This window comes from Carcharhinus amblyrhynchos, chromosome 4, assembly GCF_965287045.1.
Source record: "Carcharhinus amblyrhynchos chromosome 4, sCarAmb.v2.hapA, whole genome shotgun sequence".
Taxonomy (NCBI): Eukaryota; Metazoa; Chordata; class Chondrichthyes; order Carcharhiniformes; family Carcharhinidae; genus Carcharhinus; species Carcharhinus amblyrhynchos.
Window position 1 is genome coordinate 75,265,632 of NC_137327.1, and position 17,501 is coordinate 75,283,132.

General features: G+C 39.4%; 1 protein-coding gene across 1 annotated transcript in view; it reads right to left on the reverse strand.

Moving 5' to 3' along the window:
- The window catches only part of LOC145342639 (MICOS complex subunit MIC27-like), a 77,010-nt gene that overhangs the window by 28,148 nt on the left and 31,361 nt on the right, over positions 1–17,501 (reverse strand). The window contains exon 4 of the mRNA XM_080188185.1: positions 7,376–7,430. Coding sequence (XP_080044311.1) covers positions 7,376–7,430 — 55 coding nt within the window. The remainder of the gene's footprint in view (positions 1–7,375; positions 7,431–17,501) is intronic.

Genomic DNA, 17,501 nt, shown 5'->3' on the forward strand with positions numbered 1-17,501 from the left:
GTCCCAATCCCTCAGAAATCTGATGCCCTCCCTCCTATACCAGCTTTACAGCCACATGCTTGATCACTCAATTGTTTTGTTCCTATACTTGCTTGCACGTAGGACTGACAGTAATCCTGAGATTACTGCTTTAGACATTGTTTTCCCAATCTCCTTCCGAGCTTCCCAAAGTAATGCTTTCAATACCTCATTTTCCCCTCCTACCTAAGGCATGGTACCGATATAGACCGCAATCTCTGGCTGATCACCCTCCCCCAGAAAAATGTCCTGCTGCTGCTCTGTGACATCCTCGAACTGGCAGCAGGGAGGAACATACCATTCTGGAGTCATATCTGCAGCCACAAAAAAAGTTCCCCTAACCACCAAATCCCCTTTCGCTACTGCTCTTCCCCTCATTTTGCATAGCCACCTGTGGTGTCACAAACTTGGCTCTGATTGTACTCTTCCAAGGAAACGTTGCCCATATTGGTATCCAAGTTGGAAAACCAATTGGTGAGTGGGACCCCTGCAGATTCCTTTACTCCTTGCCTAGTTTTCTTGGACTGCCTTGCAGCTATCCTATCCTTTATGCTTCCCAGCTCCTAAGCTGCAGTGTGGCCACCTCTCTGACCTGTTATCCACTTAGCTCTTAGTTTTGTGGATGCACTACAGTGACTGTAACCACCACCTGAGCTCCAAAATTCTGCAGTTGGTTAACAGGGGGCTTAAGTTTAAGAGTTGTGGGGTTATGCTGCAACTATACAGGACCTTGGTGAGATCACATTTAGAATATTATATGCAGCTCTGGTAACCTCACTATAAGGAGGATGTGGAAGCATTGGAGAGGGTGCAGAGGAGATTTACCAAGATGCTGTCTGGTTTGGAGGGTAGGTCTTATGAGGAAAGGTTGAGGGAGCTGGGGCTTTTCTCTTTAGAGTGGAGGAAGATGAGAGGCCACTTAATAGAGGTTTATAAGATGATGAGGAGGATAGATAGAGAGACTATTTCCTCGGGTGGATGTAGCTGTTACTGGCAGGTGTAACTATAAAGTTCGTGGTGGGAGATATAGCAGGTATGTCCGACGTAGATTCTTCACTCAGTGGTTGGAGTGTGGAATGCACTGCCTGCTGTGATAGTGGAGTTGGACACTTTAGGAACTTTCAAGCGGTTATTGGATAGGCACATGGAGCACACCAGAATTATAGGGAGTGGGATAGCTTGATCTTGGGATTGGACACAGCTCGGCACAGCATTGAGGGCCGAAGGGCTGGTACTGTGCTGTACTGTTCTATGTAACATTTCCCACAAAACTGAGTTGTCCTGTCATGACTTAAATTTGCTTCCCTAACATCAACTTTATTTTATTTTTGCTTACTTATGCAACTTTATTTTACCCTGGCCTCAACTTAAATTTAAGTCATAGGAAAAGAAGTAGCCTCATCTTTTAAATAAAAAGTGTTTTTCTAATTGTTAGTTATTTGATAATCCTCCCCAATAGCAGTTTCTCACCAACCAATGAACTTATGTTTCTCTAATGATCTGAAGTTCTGGGTGGTGCTGACTGATTCAGCGTTCCCCAGTTGCACTCTTGTCAAGGTGCTGCTAATTGCCTGGCTCTGTGTCCTCCTCTGGAGCTGTCCCCTCAGTGCTGCTGACTGCCTGTCCCAGGGTCCTCCACTCCATCTATTGTACCTTTTACTCCATAAATTGTAAATTAGCTCACAATTAAATGCCTTCCGGTTGGAAGTCCACGTACACTAAATCAACAGCATTATTCTCATCAATACTCAAGTTAGTTAAACTTGATTTGCCTTTCTTGAATCCATGTTGTTTTAAATATACTGTTACTATGGACATTATTTCTCTGTACTTCCCAACTTTGTACTTGCACAAACTGCAATTCGCCATGTTATTTGTCCTCCCTTCATCCTCATTGTGTTGACAGACTGATTGAACTGTCTTCTACTCATAAGAACAAAAGAACAGAAGAATGAAGAGCAGGAGTAGGCCATCTGGGACCTCGAGCCTGCTCCACCATTCAATAAGATCATGGCTGAGCTTCTCATGGACTCAGCTTCACTTACCCGCCCACTCACCATAACCCTTAATTCCTTCACTGTTCAAAAATGTATCAATCCTTGCCTTAAAAACATTCAATGAGGTAGCCTCAACTGCTTCACTAGGCAGGGAATTCCACAGATTCACAACCCATTGTATGAAGAAGTTCCTCTTCAACTCAGTCCTAAATCTGCTTCCCCTTATTTTGAGACTATGCCCATTCATTCTATAAACAACCACCCTGCCTCTAGCTTATCTATTCCATTCATAATCTTGTATGTTTCTGTAAGATTTTCCCTCATTTTTCTGAATTCCAATGAGTATAGCCCCAGTCTCCTCAAGTCTCTCCTCATAATCCAACCGTCTCAACTCCAGAATCAACCTAGTGAATCTTCTCTGCACCCTCTCCAGTGCCAGTATATCCTTTCTCAAGTAAGGAGACCAAAACTGTTCACAGTACCCCAGGTGTGGCCTCACCGGCACTTAATACAGCTGTAACATAACCTCACTGTTTTTAAACTCCATCTCTCTAGCAATGAAGGACAAAATTCCATTTGCCTCTTTAATTAGCTGCTGCATTGCAAACCAACTTCTTTGTGATTCTTGAACAAGGACACCCAGGTCCCCTTGCACAGCAGCATGCTGCACTATTTAAATAATAGTTCATTTTGCTGTTGTTCCAACCAAAATGGATGACCTCACATTTACCAACGTTGTACTTCATCTGCCAGACCCTCGCCCACTCACTTAGACTATCTATATTGCTTTGCAGACTTTCAGCGTCTCTGAACACTTTTCTCTGCCACTCATCTTAGAAGCACCTGCGAATTTTGACACACTACACTTGGCTCCCAACTCCAAATCATCTATATAAATCATAAACAATTGTGGTCTCAACACTGATCCCTGAGGCACACCACTAGTCACTTAACCACCAAACAGGAAAACACCCATTTACCCCCCCCCCGTTTGCTTTCTGTTAGTTAACCAATCCTCTATCCATGCTAATACGTTACCCGTAATACCATGCACCTTTATCTTATGCAGCAATCTTTGGTGCTGCACCTTGTCAAATGCCTTCTGGAAATCCAGGTACACCACATCCACAAGTTCCCCGTTGTCCACTGCATATGTAATGTTCTCAAAAGAATTCCACCAAATTAGTCAAACATGACCTGCCCTTCATGAACCCATGTTGCGTCTTACCAATGGGACAATTTATATCCAAATGTCTCACTATTTCTTCCTTGATGATAGATTCAAGCATTTTCCCTACTACAGAAGTTAAGCTAACCGGCCTATAGTTGCCTGCCTTTTGTCTACCTCCTTTTTTAAACAGCGGCGTCACATTTGCTGTTTTCTAATCTGCAGAAACCATCTCAGAGTCCAGCGAATTTTGGTAAATTACCACTAGTGCATTTGCTATTTCCTCACCATCTCTTCAGTACCCTGGGATGTATTCCATCAGGACCGGGAGCTTGCCCAACACTACCTCTTTTGTGACAACGATAGTTTCTAGGTCCTCACCTGTCGTAGGCTTCCTGTCATCAATCTTTGGCATGTTACTTGTGTCTTCCACTATGAAGACTGTCAAAAAATATCTGTTCAATGTCTCAGCCATTTTCTCATTTCCAGTTATTACATCTCCCTTTTCATCCTCTAAGGGACCAATGTTTACTTTAGCCACTCTTTTTCATTTTATATATTTGTAGAAACTTTTGCTATCTGTTTTTATATTCTGAGCTAGTTTATTCTCATAATCCATCTTACTTTTCTTTATAGCTTTTTGTGTGGCTTTCTGTTGACCTTTAAAGATTTCAAAATTCTCTGATTTCCCACTAATCTTTGCCACTTTGTGCACATTTTCTTTAAATTTGATACCCTCCTTTATTTCCTTACATATCCATGGCTGATTATCTCTTTTTCTACAATCCTTCCTTATCAGTGGTATATACTTTTGCTAAGCACTGTGAAAAATTGCTTTGAAAGTCCTTCACTATTCCTCAATTGTCCCAACACTTTGCTCCCGGTCTACCTTAGCGAACTCCTCCCTCATCCCATTGTCCTCTCCTTTGTTTAAGCACAAGACACTGGTATTGGATTTTTATTTATTCAAAGAACAATAGAACAAAGAACAAAAACAGCCCGGGAAACAGGCCCTTCAGCCCAACGAGCCCGCGCCGCCATTTTAACATTACCAGTCCCCCCTCCACCCATGATCCTTATCTATGATTATGGCATTCCACATTGAGGGAAACTAATTTAGGGACAATTTATTACCTCTAATCAGCTTAATAGCACATCTTTGGGGTGTGGGAGAAAACTGGAGCACCCGGAGAAAACCCACGCAAGAACGGATAGAATACACAAACTCCCACAGACACTGGCCCAAATCCATGTGTCTGCACAGCAAATAGTGTTAGTCACTGAGCTGTCGTGTTGCCCAACATCTGGTCCACTTTAAGCACACACTAACGACATGAAGCACTAGGCTACTCTCGAACATCCAAGAGCAGCCCTAGTACGACCCAACGCGTATATGCCCCTCGTTGGACAACAAGGCAGACCGACTTAAAACCAGCCACCAAGCATTCAATTCCAAATAAGCTTCTCACGCTCCATCTATACTTTAAATTCAACCATACTGTAATTGCTTTTTCCAAGAGGATCCCTAACTGCAAGATTGTTAATTATTCCTGTCTCTTTATACAGGTCCAGACATAGGATAGCTTGTTCCCTCATAGGTTCCATTACATACTGTTCAAGGAAGCTATCACGGATACATTTTATGAACTTCTCAATGCTGCCTTGATCGACCTGGTTTGGTCAATTGAAATGTAGATTAAAATCCTCATGATAATTGCTGTACCATTTTTACATGCATCAGTTATTTCTTGCCTCACCTTGATGTTATTATTTGGTGGCCTATAAACTACACTTACTGACTTTTTCTCCTTACTAATTCTAATTTCCAACCAAATGGATTCAACCTTTATTCCATAGAACCTATATCATCTCTCACTACCACCCTGATGTCATCCTTGAATATGAGAGTTACACCAGCTCCCTTACCTGTCAGTCCCTCCAAAAAGTCTGATACCCCTACTGTGTGATTCTCAACTGATTCCTTCCTTAAAAATAAAGCTGCAGTATTCTTCACCTCCTTCAGTCGCCCCATCGGCCTTCAGGAGTTTAAAGCCCTAGCCTGATGCCACTTGTTCACTGCACCTTAATTTGAGCTTTAGATCATATCTTTTCAATGTGTGTGTCTTAGGCAATAGATCCTAGTTCTCACACAGGTTTATTTTTGCTTTAAAACATAATTTTTCAGCTTTCAACAGTTGAAGAAGTACTGTAGATAAGAAATTTCCCTATTGAGTTCTGCTGTTTATGTGGTCAAGTTTTAGTCCCAAAGCAGTGCCATCTTTAGAAATCAATTTGTTCTAGAACTTTTCCTTTCCTATATTCAATTTGTTATTGGACCAGAACCCCAAGTTGCATTAGAATACCAGACCAGACTCCAACATTTTTTCTATTTTGGCGTAAGTGAGAGGATAGGATGCTTCCCTGCAGGAATAATTCCACTGACAAATTAGGAATTTTTTATAGTTAAACAAACTTTATTTAATAACTGTTCAAATGTAACAAATGAAGCAGCTTAACCATTAATAGTTGAACAATATAATATAAAATACTGCGGATGCTGGAATCTGAAACAAAAATAGAAAATGCTGGAAAAACTCAGGTCTGACAGCATTTGTGGAGAGAGATTAGAGTCAATGTTGAGTTGGGATGACCCTACATTGAACAATATTTGAAAATGAAAAGGAAGCAACTTTAATTTCTAACTTATTATTTCAGTTCCAAATAAGCTGTATTCCTCTTACAGACTTAAAATGCCACTTTTAGTCAGCAACCATAAATATACTTGCTATAGAGAATGTAGACAGCTTTAACCTTTCAAAGAAAAAATGAGTTTCAGAGCAGCTTGCAGAAACCTCTACCTTCAAACAATTCCCAGCTAGAACTTCAACTCTAAACTGCAGAAGTTTCTTTACCCTGCTACAGATCCAGTTCTGCTCATTAACCAAAACATTACATGACCCTATCAATCAACTTCCCGAAAGAATCTTTTGTGTAAGCAAAAGTCCATTAGCTCTATCAAAATAACAAATTCCTAGCTGAAATGAATAATTATCCTGCTCTCCCAGTATAAGTTGCATTCCCACCAAACATACCAACCACCTGTAGAATAAAGCTGAATTTTTAAACATTCCACTTAAACGTATATCTCAATTGCTCTATCATCACAAATTGTAGTACATAGTAGCTCATAACAATGTAAACTCACGTTAACCAAAGATCTAATATTCATACGATTTGCAAATGGTGTCGTCAATTACATTGTTATGACTAGAGAAACAGGTGTTCACTATTAATTATCTTTGAGCATATGAATGGGGGAGGGGTCATCTGACCTGACTGTCTAGCCTTCTACTGTGGGTATGTTTGTGGCCAGATGGCCCTAAAAAGAGGGCACGCAGTCTGCCAGTATGCTTCAGGCATTTGCAACTAGTGGGCCTCTCGGTGCATCATCACTCCCTGCCAATATGATACGTTTAGTTAGTAGTTAGTTGATATTTTGATTTAGTTACAGTGCTCAATCAGGGACTGTCACTCCTCCTCATTTCTGTTTAATTTGATTTTTGTTCTATTAAAAAGAGTATAAAGGATATTATTTTGAAAGTTTTGTTTTTTTATAACAGTGTCCCTTTAAGGGAATTCCAATTAATTAATTCAATTAGTTAATACTGAGTCATTTGATTAAAAAAAAGCATATAAATGAAGTTTAGGAACACTGGATTGTGTGTGAGGAAAACTATGCGACTGATTAGTCAATAAACTCTCTCAATAAAGAAAAGCTCTGTGGCTTGGCTTTGGTTTCACCACCAGCTTGAATCCTAATAACAAACAGAATCTACTGATCAGCATTTAATAAAGAATACAAGTTCTGTATAACTTGCAGCTGAGACAGGTGAACCAGAATGTCCCAGGTTTGCTCACCGCTGTGTCAGTCAGCCTCAGTCAGGGCAATAAAAACAAAATACTTCAGATGCTGGAATATCTGAAACAAAACCAGAAAATGCTGGATAAACTCAGTCAGTCTGGCAGCAGTTTTAGATCTGAAACGTTAACTCTATTTCTGCTGCCAGGCCTGCTAAGTTTATCCGACATTTTTTGTTTATATTTCAGTCAAGACGACAGTGGACCTGCTCCATTATTGGTTCAGTGTCCTAAGCTCTGGAAGAAATACTAAAATAAACATAACCACACTTACCTTTCCCAAATGCAATAGTATTTTCTGCAGAATTTTTAACAGTATTATATGCACCCTAGAAAAAAGAAGATGAAATTCTGTCAAGGTAACTTTAACTGCATCAGAAAAAACAGCAACCATAGATGCAGAAATAAAACTGAACGTAATGCTGTGAAGTAAAAATGGAAAATGTTTGTCGACTGAGAGGAGATGCAACGGAAGGTGGAATTTCTTAGGTGGACAGAGAAAATAAAACGCAACTTACCAAAAATTTTAGAGCCAAGACAGAGTATATAAATTTTAGAGGTCAGAAAACAGATTTTATAAATACGCAAGGAGTAAAGCTGATTAATAGAACTAGAGATGAGAAAGAAACTCAATTTTCCAGATGAAGGAAAGGCAAAAGTACGAAATGAGAACTTATATGTGGTACTGAGAATATGGCGTAATCCAATAGGATAATTATTAATGGGAAGTAGTGCTTAAAGCTGGTGGAACTCAAATGGGAAAATTTCTGGGCCTTGATAACCTGCATCTCAGAATTCACTTATGGATGGGCAATATAAGCCATGATGTGGATATGCCGGCGTTGGACTGGCGTAAACACAGTAAAAAGTCTGACAACACCAGGTTTTAGTCCAACCGATTTATTTGATAATATACTCGCAAGCTTTCGGGGTTAGCCCCTTCGTCAGGTGAATGGAGAGTTCTGGCCTCAGACCGAGCATATAAAGCACAGACAGTTTAGAGATTACTGATTAGAATGCGAATCCTTACACCTAACCTGCTGTTCAAGACCTGAAGTGGCTGATAATGTGAGTGGAAGGAGCACTGATCACAGTTTAAAGAGATGTGTATTGTCTCCAGACAGTACAGTAAGTGAGGTTTTGCAAACCCAGGCAAGTCACGGGGGTTACAGATAGTGCGACATGAACCCAAGATCCCTGTTGAGACCGTCCTCATGTGTGTGGAACTTACTGTACTGTCTGGAGACAATACACATCTCTTTAAACTGTGATCAGTGCTCCTTCCACTCACATTATCAGCCACTTCAGGTCTTGAACAGCAGGTTAGGTGTAAGGATTCGCATTCTAATCAGTAATCTCTAAACTGTCTGTGCTTTATATGCTCGGTCTGAGGCCAGAACTCTCCATTCACCTCACGAAGGGGCTAACCCCGAAAGCTTGCGAGTATATTATCAAATAAATAGGTTGGACTAAAACCTGGTGTTGTCAGACTTTTTACAATATAAGCCAGCCAGCCAGCGACATCTGAGTCCCATGAATGAAAAAAAAAGAAACTGGAAGATGAAAAAGCAGAGGCTCTGACCACAATGTTTCAAATATCTTTGGATATTGGCAGTGGCTTGAAGAATTGTTTAAAAAAAATTATGTTCAAAAAGTAGTTAAAGCAGGTGGCCATAGACCTAGTTTCTAGAGGACTAAAAACTGAATAAAATGAATACTCACTTAGAAAAGTATGGGTTAACAGACAGCTTTCAACATAGATTTGTAAAACAAAAACAGAAAATGCTGGAAACTCTCACAGGTCTGACAGCATCTGTGAAGAGAGAACAGAGCCAACGTTTCATGCCTGGATGATCCTTTGCCAGAAAAAGGTAAAAAAAGCTCTGACAAAGAGGCATCCAAATTCGATACGTTAGTTCTATTTTCTCTCCACAAATGTTGTCAGACCAGTTGAGATCAGCATTTTGTTTTATAGTTTCAGATTCCAGCATCTGCAGTAATTTGCTTTCATCTTGGATTTGTAGAAGACTGGCAAATCAAGGAAGTAACAGATAAACTGAAAGGAAAAGCAGTTACTTTTGAGCATATAGTTTTTCAAAAGACATTAGACTGGTTGCCATATAGGAAGCTTGTTGGTAAAACAGAGGTACACAATGTTGAAGGAATGAGGCAGCACAGGTAGGAAGTGAGGTAAGGAACAGCAAAAGGAAAAGTTTGAGAGGTTTCTTTGGACTGGAATACAATGATGTCAGCATTGGGACCAATACTCTTCGCCAAAGAATACACAAATAACCTTGATTTAGGCATAGTGGGCTTAATATCAAGATGAAACAAGAGTAGGGAGCATTCGAATTATGAGGATGACTGTAAGTTACATACAGTAGCCATCGACAGGTTATATTGGGCAAATAGATGCCAGGTGAAATTTAATGGAACTTGATATATTGTGTAAAGAAGAAAAAGAGGAATTCTAAATTATTTGAAAACACTAAAGAGGTTTACAGCAGAGAGGTTTAACAGGCTATTGTACTTAAGTCTTCAAAATGAAGCCAATGCTAAGTAGCATATGGATTGGTATCATCATGTGGACAGCACTTCAGTGTTATGCTGAGGGATTGATGCACTTTAAGAGATGCCCTCTTTCAGATGGGACATTAAGCTAAGGCCCCATTTTCCATCTCAAATGAACGCAAGAGATTATATGGCACCTTTTTTAAAAAAAGGAGCAGGAGCGTTCTCTTGATACACTAACATTATACTTCAACCAATACCATAAAAAAACTGATAATTTAACATGGCTGTTTGTGAGACTTTGATGCATGGTAATTGGCTGCAATGTTTCCTTACAGTACAATGACCATATTTCTAAAGAACTGAATCAGCTGTGAAATGCACCAAAGGATAGTGGAATGTGCTACATAAATGCAAGATGGTCCAATTCACTGCCCCACCTCCCACCCCCACCTGTAGCACATGCAGAAAAACAGAATTTAATTGGACCCTTACTCAGCAAGGAAACTGTTGCTGGCCCAGTTCCAGAATTCTCATCACATCACTCACCCTCCAAATATTCCACAATTCAAATCAGTGTATTGCCCAGATAGCAAGATTAACCTAATCACACAGGTCACCCAAGTCAAATAAAGCCAAGTTGCTCAGCGTTAAATTAACAGTACTCATAATCAGTCAATAAATAACTTTAATACAGAATTTACACTGACACTTAAAGTGTGGTATTGAAGGAGTGCTCCATCAATAGAAGCAGACATTCCCTCCCTAAGAGCACTGTGGGTGTACCTATACCTCCAGGAAAGGAGCAGTTCAAGAAGCTAGCTCATTGCCCTTCAGAATGTGGCAATGAGGTTAGACCATAAATGCTAGCCTAGACAGGGACACCCACATTGTATAAATGAATTTTAAAAAATTAAAATGGAGTCCCAAATTGAAAGAGCAATTAGAAAATCACAAGATTTTGCTGGTACCTTAGTCAATGTCTCAACTCACACAAAAAAAAAATCAGGTAATTAATTTAGTTTGCTGTTTGTAGGTATTTACTCTGTACAAATGTATTCAACTGTTTACCTGACTTGCTCTGCTTCACATGCACAACACATTTAAAATGAGATAAACATGCCCCCTATTGTATTTCACACCATTTGCACGGTTTGAAAGTTGGATGTGAGGACTGTTAGATCTTCACACCTGGCCTGTTCAGTAGCAGGAACTTTGAAGTTTTTTTTTTAAAAGAGGCATGGCCTATGCAATCATTCTTAGAATGTGATCATGCACAGGCCGAGAGAAGCACATAACATTTTCAGGCAGCTTTTTTCTGTCCCAGTTTGTATCGCTAGTGTGCCACCAACCTGATGGTTTAACAATCCCACTCCGTCAAAGCTACACTGAAAATGCAAACCCAGGTCTTGTTTGTTCATAGATTTTTAAAATTCAGAGACCTGCTACTGTAACAATTTAATTTCTCATTTGAGAGATTTGGAGGATTGAACATTCTGCAAGCAGTATCTATTACTCTTAATTCACTTGACATGGATTTTACTGCTCATTGAAACACAAGTAGAATAATTGTTTATGAATCCTCTAGAAACATAATTACATCAGTCTCTGCTTGGGCGAATCCATTACTACATTGCTTTGCAAACCAACATCTTTAATAACAACTGAAAAAACACAAAGCAAGCACAGACTGAAAATACGTAAATAAAGGAAACACATTATGACTCACTGCATTGTGATGCTCACACCATTAGTTACTATTGCCTCAAACTGTTACAGCTTTGCCTAAATGTTAAAACATTAAAATGGAATTATTCTCAAAGAAAGTTGGTTCAAATCTTGTAGCAATGCATTCATTGCATGTTACAGATATCATAAATAATCACAAACCTTCAATTTTAAATTCTTTCAGAACTACAGCATTTTAAGACTCATACCACAGTTCTAATATGTTGATTGAAAGATACACACAACCACTAATATGTGAACAGTACAGTTCAAAGAAACATTTGGTTCCCTGTATTTTCAAAACAGACTATGCTGATTCAGACATTTTTACATCTTTCATCGATATAGATTGATTAAAACTATCATCAGCAAATTGAAAAATCAAATCTGGTCATCACATTTCTGGTATAATAACTATCTGAGTGCAAAACAATGTTCTGGGCAAGGTTTGAGGACTGTACTTGAGAGTCAAAGTCCTGTAAGGAAGTGTTAGCTCAGCTGGTACCAATCCTCACCTCAGAGTCAGAAGTTTATAGGCTCAAACTTCATTCCAGAATACAATAGATCAGATACAAAAATTAAGACCCCGAACCTGCACTTTAAGGATCCCATGGAACAATGTAAAACCACAGCAGGTATTTCTTTCCTTAACCGACATCCCTAGAACATATTATTTTTGACTTTGACTGAAATGGGCCCTCACCAAAGTCTCTCTGCTGTGTGACATTTTGTCACCCAGCCAAATCAATTATGGTAGTGTGGTGGCATTTATCACAAGGACTCCTTGACCTTTCCTCTGACTTCCTCTCTCTGGCTTCCTTCAAGCATTTTAACCATATCCAAACCTTCTGCCAGATCTTTTAAAACCTTTGCTATCTACTGTCCACCCCCAGTGTCTAGGTGCTTTTCATTGGTGTTCAATATTTTGATGATGTTTGGGATGTTTGAAACATGACTATAAAATCTAAGTTATCAGAATCAATGAAAAAAAAATATTCATTAGTCACAAGTAAGGCTTATATTAACACTGCAATGAAGTTACTGTGAAATTCCCCTAGTCGCCACACTCCAGCGCCTGCTCGAGTCAATGCACCTAACCAGCACGTCTTTCAGACTGTGGAAGGAAACTGGAGCACTCAGAGGAAACCCATGCAGACATGGGGAAAATGTGCAAACTCCACACAAACAGTGATCCAAGCTGGGAATCAAACCCGGGTCCCTCGTGTTATGAGGCAGCAGTACTAACCACTATGCCACCGTGCTGCCGTTCCCAATATTAACAGACCAATGCTTGGTCATGCAACTTGTTCTCATCTTACACTTTAAAATCCAGTGATAACCTATTGACTTTCAAACTGCTTAATGTCTCAGTTAAAGTAGCAGAATTAAACACAAACATGCTAAATGTCCTTCTTTAATTGCACAAGAGTAACTTATAAGCATGTAAGGTCCTGCTGTAAGACGAAAGCTATATATGGACATTTTTAAAATATCAATCCTGTGTATACACAAGAAAAGCTGAGCTGCTGTTAACAGAGGTTATGTTTTAATTTAGCAAATGGTTTTACGTCAATGCCAGGAGAAGCAAAGACTCGGTTGCATTCCTACCTCACCTGCAAGCACACTGCATTGAGGACAAATGGGCAGACTGCAGCAACAGCAACGAAGCCAAAACACAGGATAGATATAGACAGAAATAACAGCAATCACAAACTGCTGGCAGTTGCAAAGTGCCCTTTTTTCCATAATCAATGTGCATTAAACTAGCTTAGTTTCATAAAGGAAATTTCTACTGAACTTTCATGGACCATTCTTCACAAAAAATGTTTCTGTAAATTCAATTTTCTACACAATGCAATCTACCTGTCTCCTTAACCACAGAATGTGATTTCTATCTTACCTTATTGTCATACAAGGCTTCTTCAAGTACAGCAACATTGTTAGTTTACATGGCCTGTGGCAATGCTTCCAAAAATATTGTGGCTTTTTTCTTCATTGTGACACAACAATGTTTCTATTTCAGAATCTATGTATTCTCCGAATATCCTCAAACATCCAAACACCTCCCAAATCAGTGCCGTCTTTTCTACAATTTTACCCAATTGGGTTTCCACCTCTGCCACAGTATCGAAATGGTTCTGACCAAAATCACAAGTGACATTCTATCTGCCTGTACGGAACTTTCCCAACCTGCCTTCAGTCTACAACATGCTTGATTGCATCATTGTCTTCATCATCCAGCTGGGTAAAGTTGCCCTCATCCAGTTCCATTCCTAGGTAACCATTTCTCTCGATCACTCAGTGCCTCTGGTTTGCCAGATTGCTTGTCTGCATGCAGTATTGGATTAACTGAAATTTTCTCCAAGTAATACTGGGAAGACAAAAAGTCATTGTTTTCTGTTTGCCTCAAGTTCTGCTCCAGAGCCACCAATTCCATTCTCTCTTCCCAGCAACTGTGAGGCTGAACGAATCCACCAGTATCTTTGGCACTGCATTTGAGCTTCTAATCTTATATCTGCTCCAAGACTTAGGCTGCGTCCTTACACCACTACAACATTGCCCAATTCTGGCCCTCAACTCATCCACAACTGAAACACACATCCATGTTTTTGTTAGCTCCAAATATCAATGCTCTCCTGGCCAGCCTTCTATTTCCCACCCAAGTTATACTCATCTAAAGCACTGGTGGATCTATGCCCTAATTCTCACCAAATTTAGTTTATAATTTTGAAATGTTCTTTTCTCAAATCTTTCCATGGCTCAGTTATCCTTATGACTGTAATATCCTCTAGCCCTATCACTAAGATCTCAACACTTCTCCCATTCTGGCACCTTAAATGTCCCTGATTTTAAATGCCCCACCATTGGCTGCCATGCTTTCAGCACCTTAACTTGTAAATGTTTGATTCCATTCCCAAAACTGGTCACCCCCTCCAATTCTTACTCCTTTTAAGTTGATCCTTTAAACCTACTTCTTTGACCAAGCTTTTGGTCTCTTATCCTGATATCTCCCTCTGTTGCTTGGATTAACATTGCTCATGAAGCTAAGTGAATAGAAATTAAAGTTGTTGTTACTGATGTAACAGTTTCCTGAACGTCTTTACCTATGTTTCTTGGCACCCCAGATAGTGTAATGTTCCAAAGGCCATTCTACTGCTGTTAACTTCTTCCATCCCTTTCCTTATTTTGTCTGTCTATCCAGGACCTACCTACGCACTGGAATACAACTCATATAAAACATCTAAGTGTTTCCGTGATAAAATGTTCATTAACCTATTGTTTGAGTCTGAGGTGATAACCATTAGGGCAGATGCAATATTCTGTTTCCTGTTTAAGTTTATGCAAGTAAATATTACACTACATACATTTTATTGGTCTGTCTATGGTACACACCCAATTTTAAATAACCTGTTTCTCTTTAGCTCCAAAAGTGACTTTTTACATTCATCAAAATTAGGTTCTAACGGTTACTGGGGCAGCTGGCGAGTTGAAAGCGGCGAAAAACAGTCCAGTAATAGGTTATTGGGGTTTTATTGATGAAAGAATAAAAAACAAGGTTGCTAATCTATTTGACACAAATGATCCACATCAATATAAAAATTGCGCAGTAGACACTCTAACAAAAATGCTCAGGTTTGTTTCACTGCCTTAGGACATGGTGGTCAGGATGACATGGATCATACTGACTCAATAGAAGCTGGCTTTGTTTGATACATAAAAAGGGAGAAAACTATTAATTGTTTAATAGAAATGGGACAAAGTTTAAAAAAAAGATATATAGGAGCTGCCAGAAACTTTCAACACAAATAGCGAGATAAAGAATGAAAATAAATCAAGGAAGAAAATGACTACAAGGGCAAGTGATAAAAAAGAAAAAAAAGGAAGAACGTTTCTTAATTAACATTCACTGATATTAATGTGTTAAAATTAGAGTGTTAATTGCTGCTAACGGAATCCAACTTTATGGTGGCAGGCAGCCATAAAATGTTGCGTGATGACAATACAGGGGCTGGACATGGTTGAAGCAATTTGTGAAGAGATAGTGAAACATACCTTCAGCTGACATGGAGGCTTAATTTATCTTGTGGCAGTGACAGTTAGGCCTTTGAGGAACATTAAACAATTGCTACCATTTTCTACACCAACAGTTCCAGCAGTCCATGTAAATAAGGAGCAGAAATACACTTAAACCCAAATAAAAACCATACAGACAAGGCAGTAAAACAATGTAAAAGGAGAAGATTCAATTTTAATAAGTGATTCATTCTCCACAATGAGAAAAACAGACCTCTTTCAAATAAATTATGCTGAGATGCAACACTGGCTTAAAAAAGATGAATGGCATATTGCACATTGGATCATTTATAAATATAGACAAATGTTAATTCAAATGCATATCATTCTCAACAGGAAAGCTGAAGTATCTAGTAATTCAAATTCAGCAATGTGAAGTGAGAGCTTAATGCTAAACAAAAAAAATCAATATTTGGCTGTATTTGAAAATGGACCACTCTCCAGTACAAATGGCAGGCACCTTTAAAAACATCTGAAGCACATAGTGGAAAATCTCATTACCCAAGGATAGATTACTAACACAATAACTTACTCATACAAACTATCTTTACAGTAAGAAATGAATTCAAGTTTTAGGAACAGGAAAACACCGTTAGGTCCAACATGCATTATCCTAAATCAGACATCAAACTAATCTATTGACCTTCACATCTTCTCCCTAAACTGCCTCACATATTTATATTGTCCACTTTAATGGCCTTCTTCAGTATTATATCTAGACTCTTATTTTTCAGGAAGAAAAGTTCTACTTGAATCTCCGACTCCCGAGTGCTTAGATTCAAAACTTTTTAACGATTGTTTAAGTGGTGCAAATAAGACACTTTCAATATACTCTATTGACAACCAATTTTATGTTCAGGCATATTCTATTTTGATTGGCAGGATATTGCTGTACGTCTTGGGATTGGGAGAATGGGCACAGGAATTGGCACATTTTTGGGTCTAACTTCCACAATGCACACACATAGGAAATTCAACGCTTTGATATTCGGAATCATCATGATCACATCACATCACCCTTTAGAACTGTAATTTGTATTTAATTTGACTTCCTGAATGCAATGGTAACAGAGACTGTAGCATAGCATCATTCCATATTAAAGGCTTTCACACGCTTCTTATTTGGAAACAGTTTGCGTCTCATATTTCAGATTTCTCTCAAGAATGAGTGCTAACTATGGCTTTGAGTAAGAAGCTGGGAGCAGCATATCTACTGGTCTCATCTACATTCCTCTCCAATACTTCCTTAAATCCCACTCCTGTCTTCAAAAGTACAGCAAGTCCTCACCATGTCACCCCGCTTAAAGTAATTTCACTTTAATGTTCTTTACTCTTTGGAACTTGATTTCCAATTTACTTTATCATTTACAAATTTATGATGTCTGCACTCTGGCCCTGTCCCACCATATTCTGACGCTGGAGCCTTGTTTTTAATTCATTTGTGGGTAGGGGTGTCACTGGCTGGCCAGCATTTATTGCCCTTGAGAAGATGGTGGTAGCTGCCTTCTTGAATTGCTGCAGTTCACGTGCTGAGAGTTGACCCACATGCTGTTTGGAGGGAACTCCAGGATTTTGACCCAGCAACTGTGAAGGAATGGCGATATATTTCCAAATTAGGAAGGTGAACGGCTTGGAGGAAAACTTGTGGATGGTGATATTCCCATGTATATGGTGCCCTTGTCCTTCTAGATGGAAGTGGTCATGGATTTTGAAGGTGCTGTCTAAGGATCTTTGGTGAATTGCTGCAGATAGTACACATTACTGCTACTGAGTGTCAGTGGTGGAGGGATTGAATGTTTGTACATATAAATGTGGTGCCAATCAAGCAGGCTGCTTTGTCCTGAATGGTGTAAAGCTTCTTGAGTGTTGGTGGAGCTGCACCCATCCAGGTAAATGGGAAATATTCGATCACACTCCTAACTTGTGCCTTGTAGATGGTGGACAGGCTTTGGGGAGTCAGGAGGTGAGTTATCCGCCACAGTAATCCTAGCCTCTGACCTACACTTGGAGCCACTGTGTATATGTGGCGAGTCCAGTTGAATTTCAATGGCAACGCCAAGGATGTCACCAGAGGCCCAGGCTGCGAG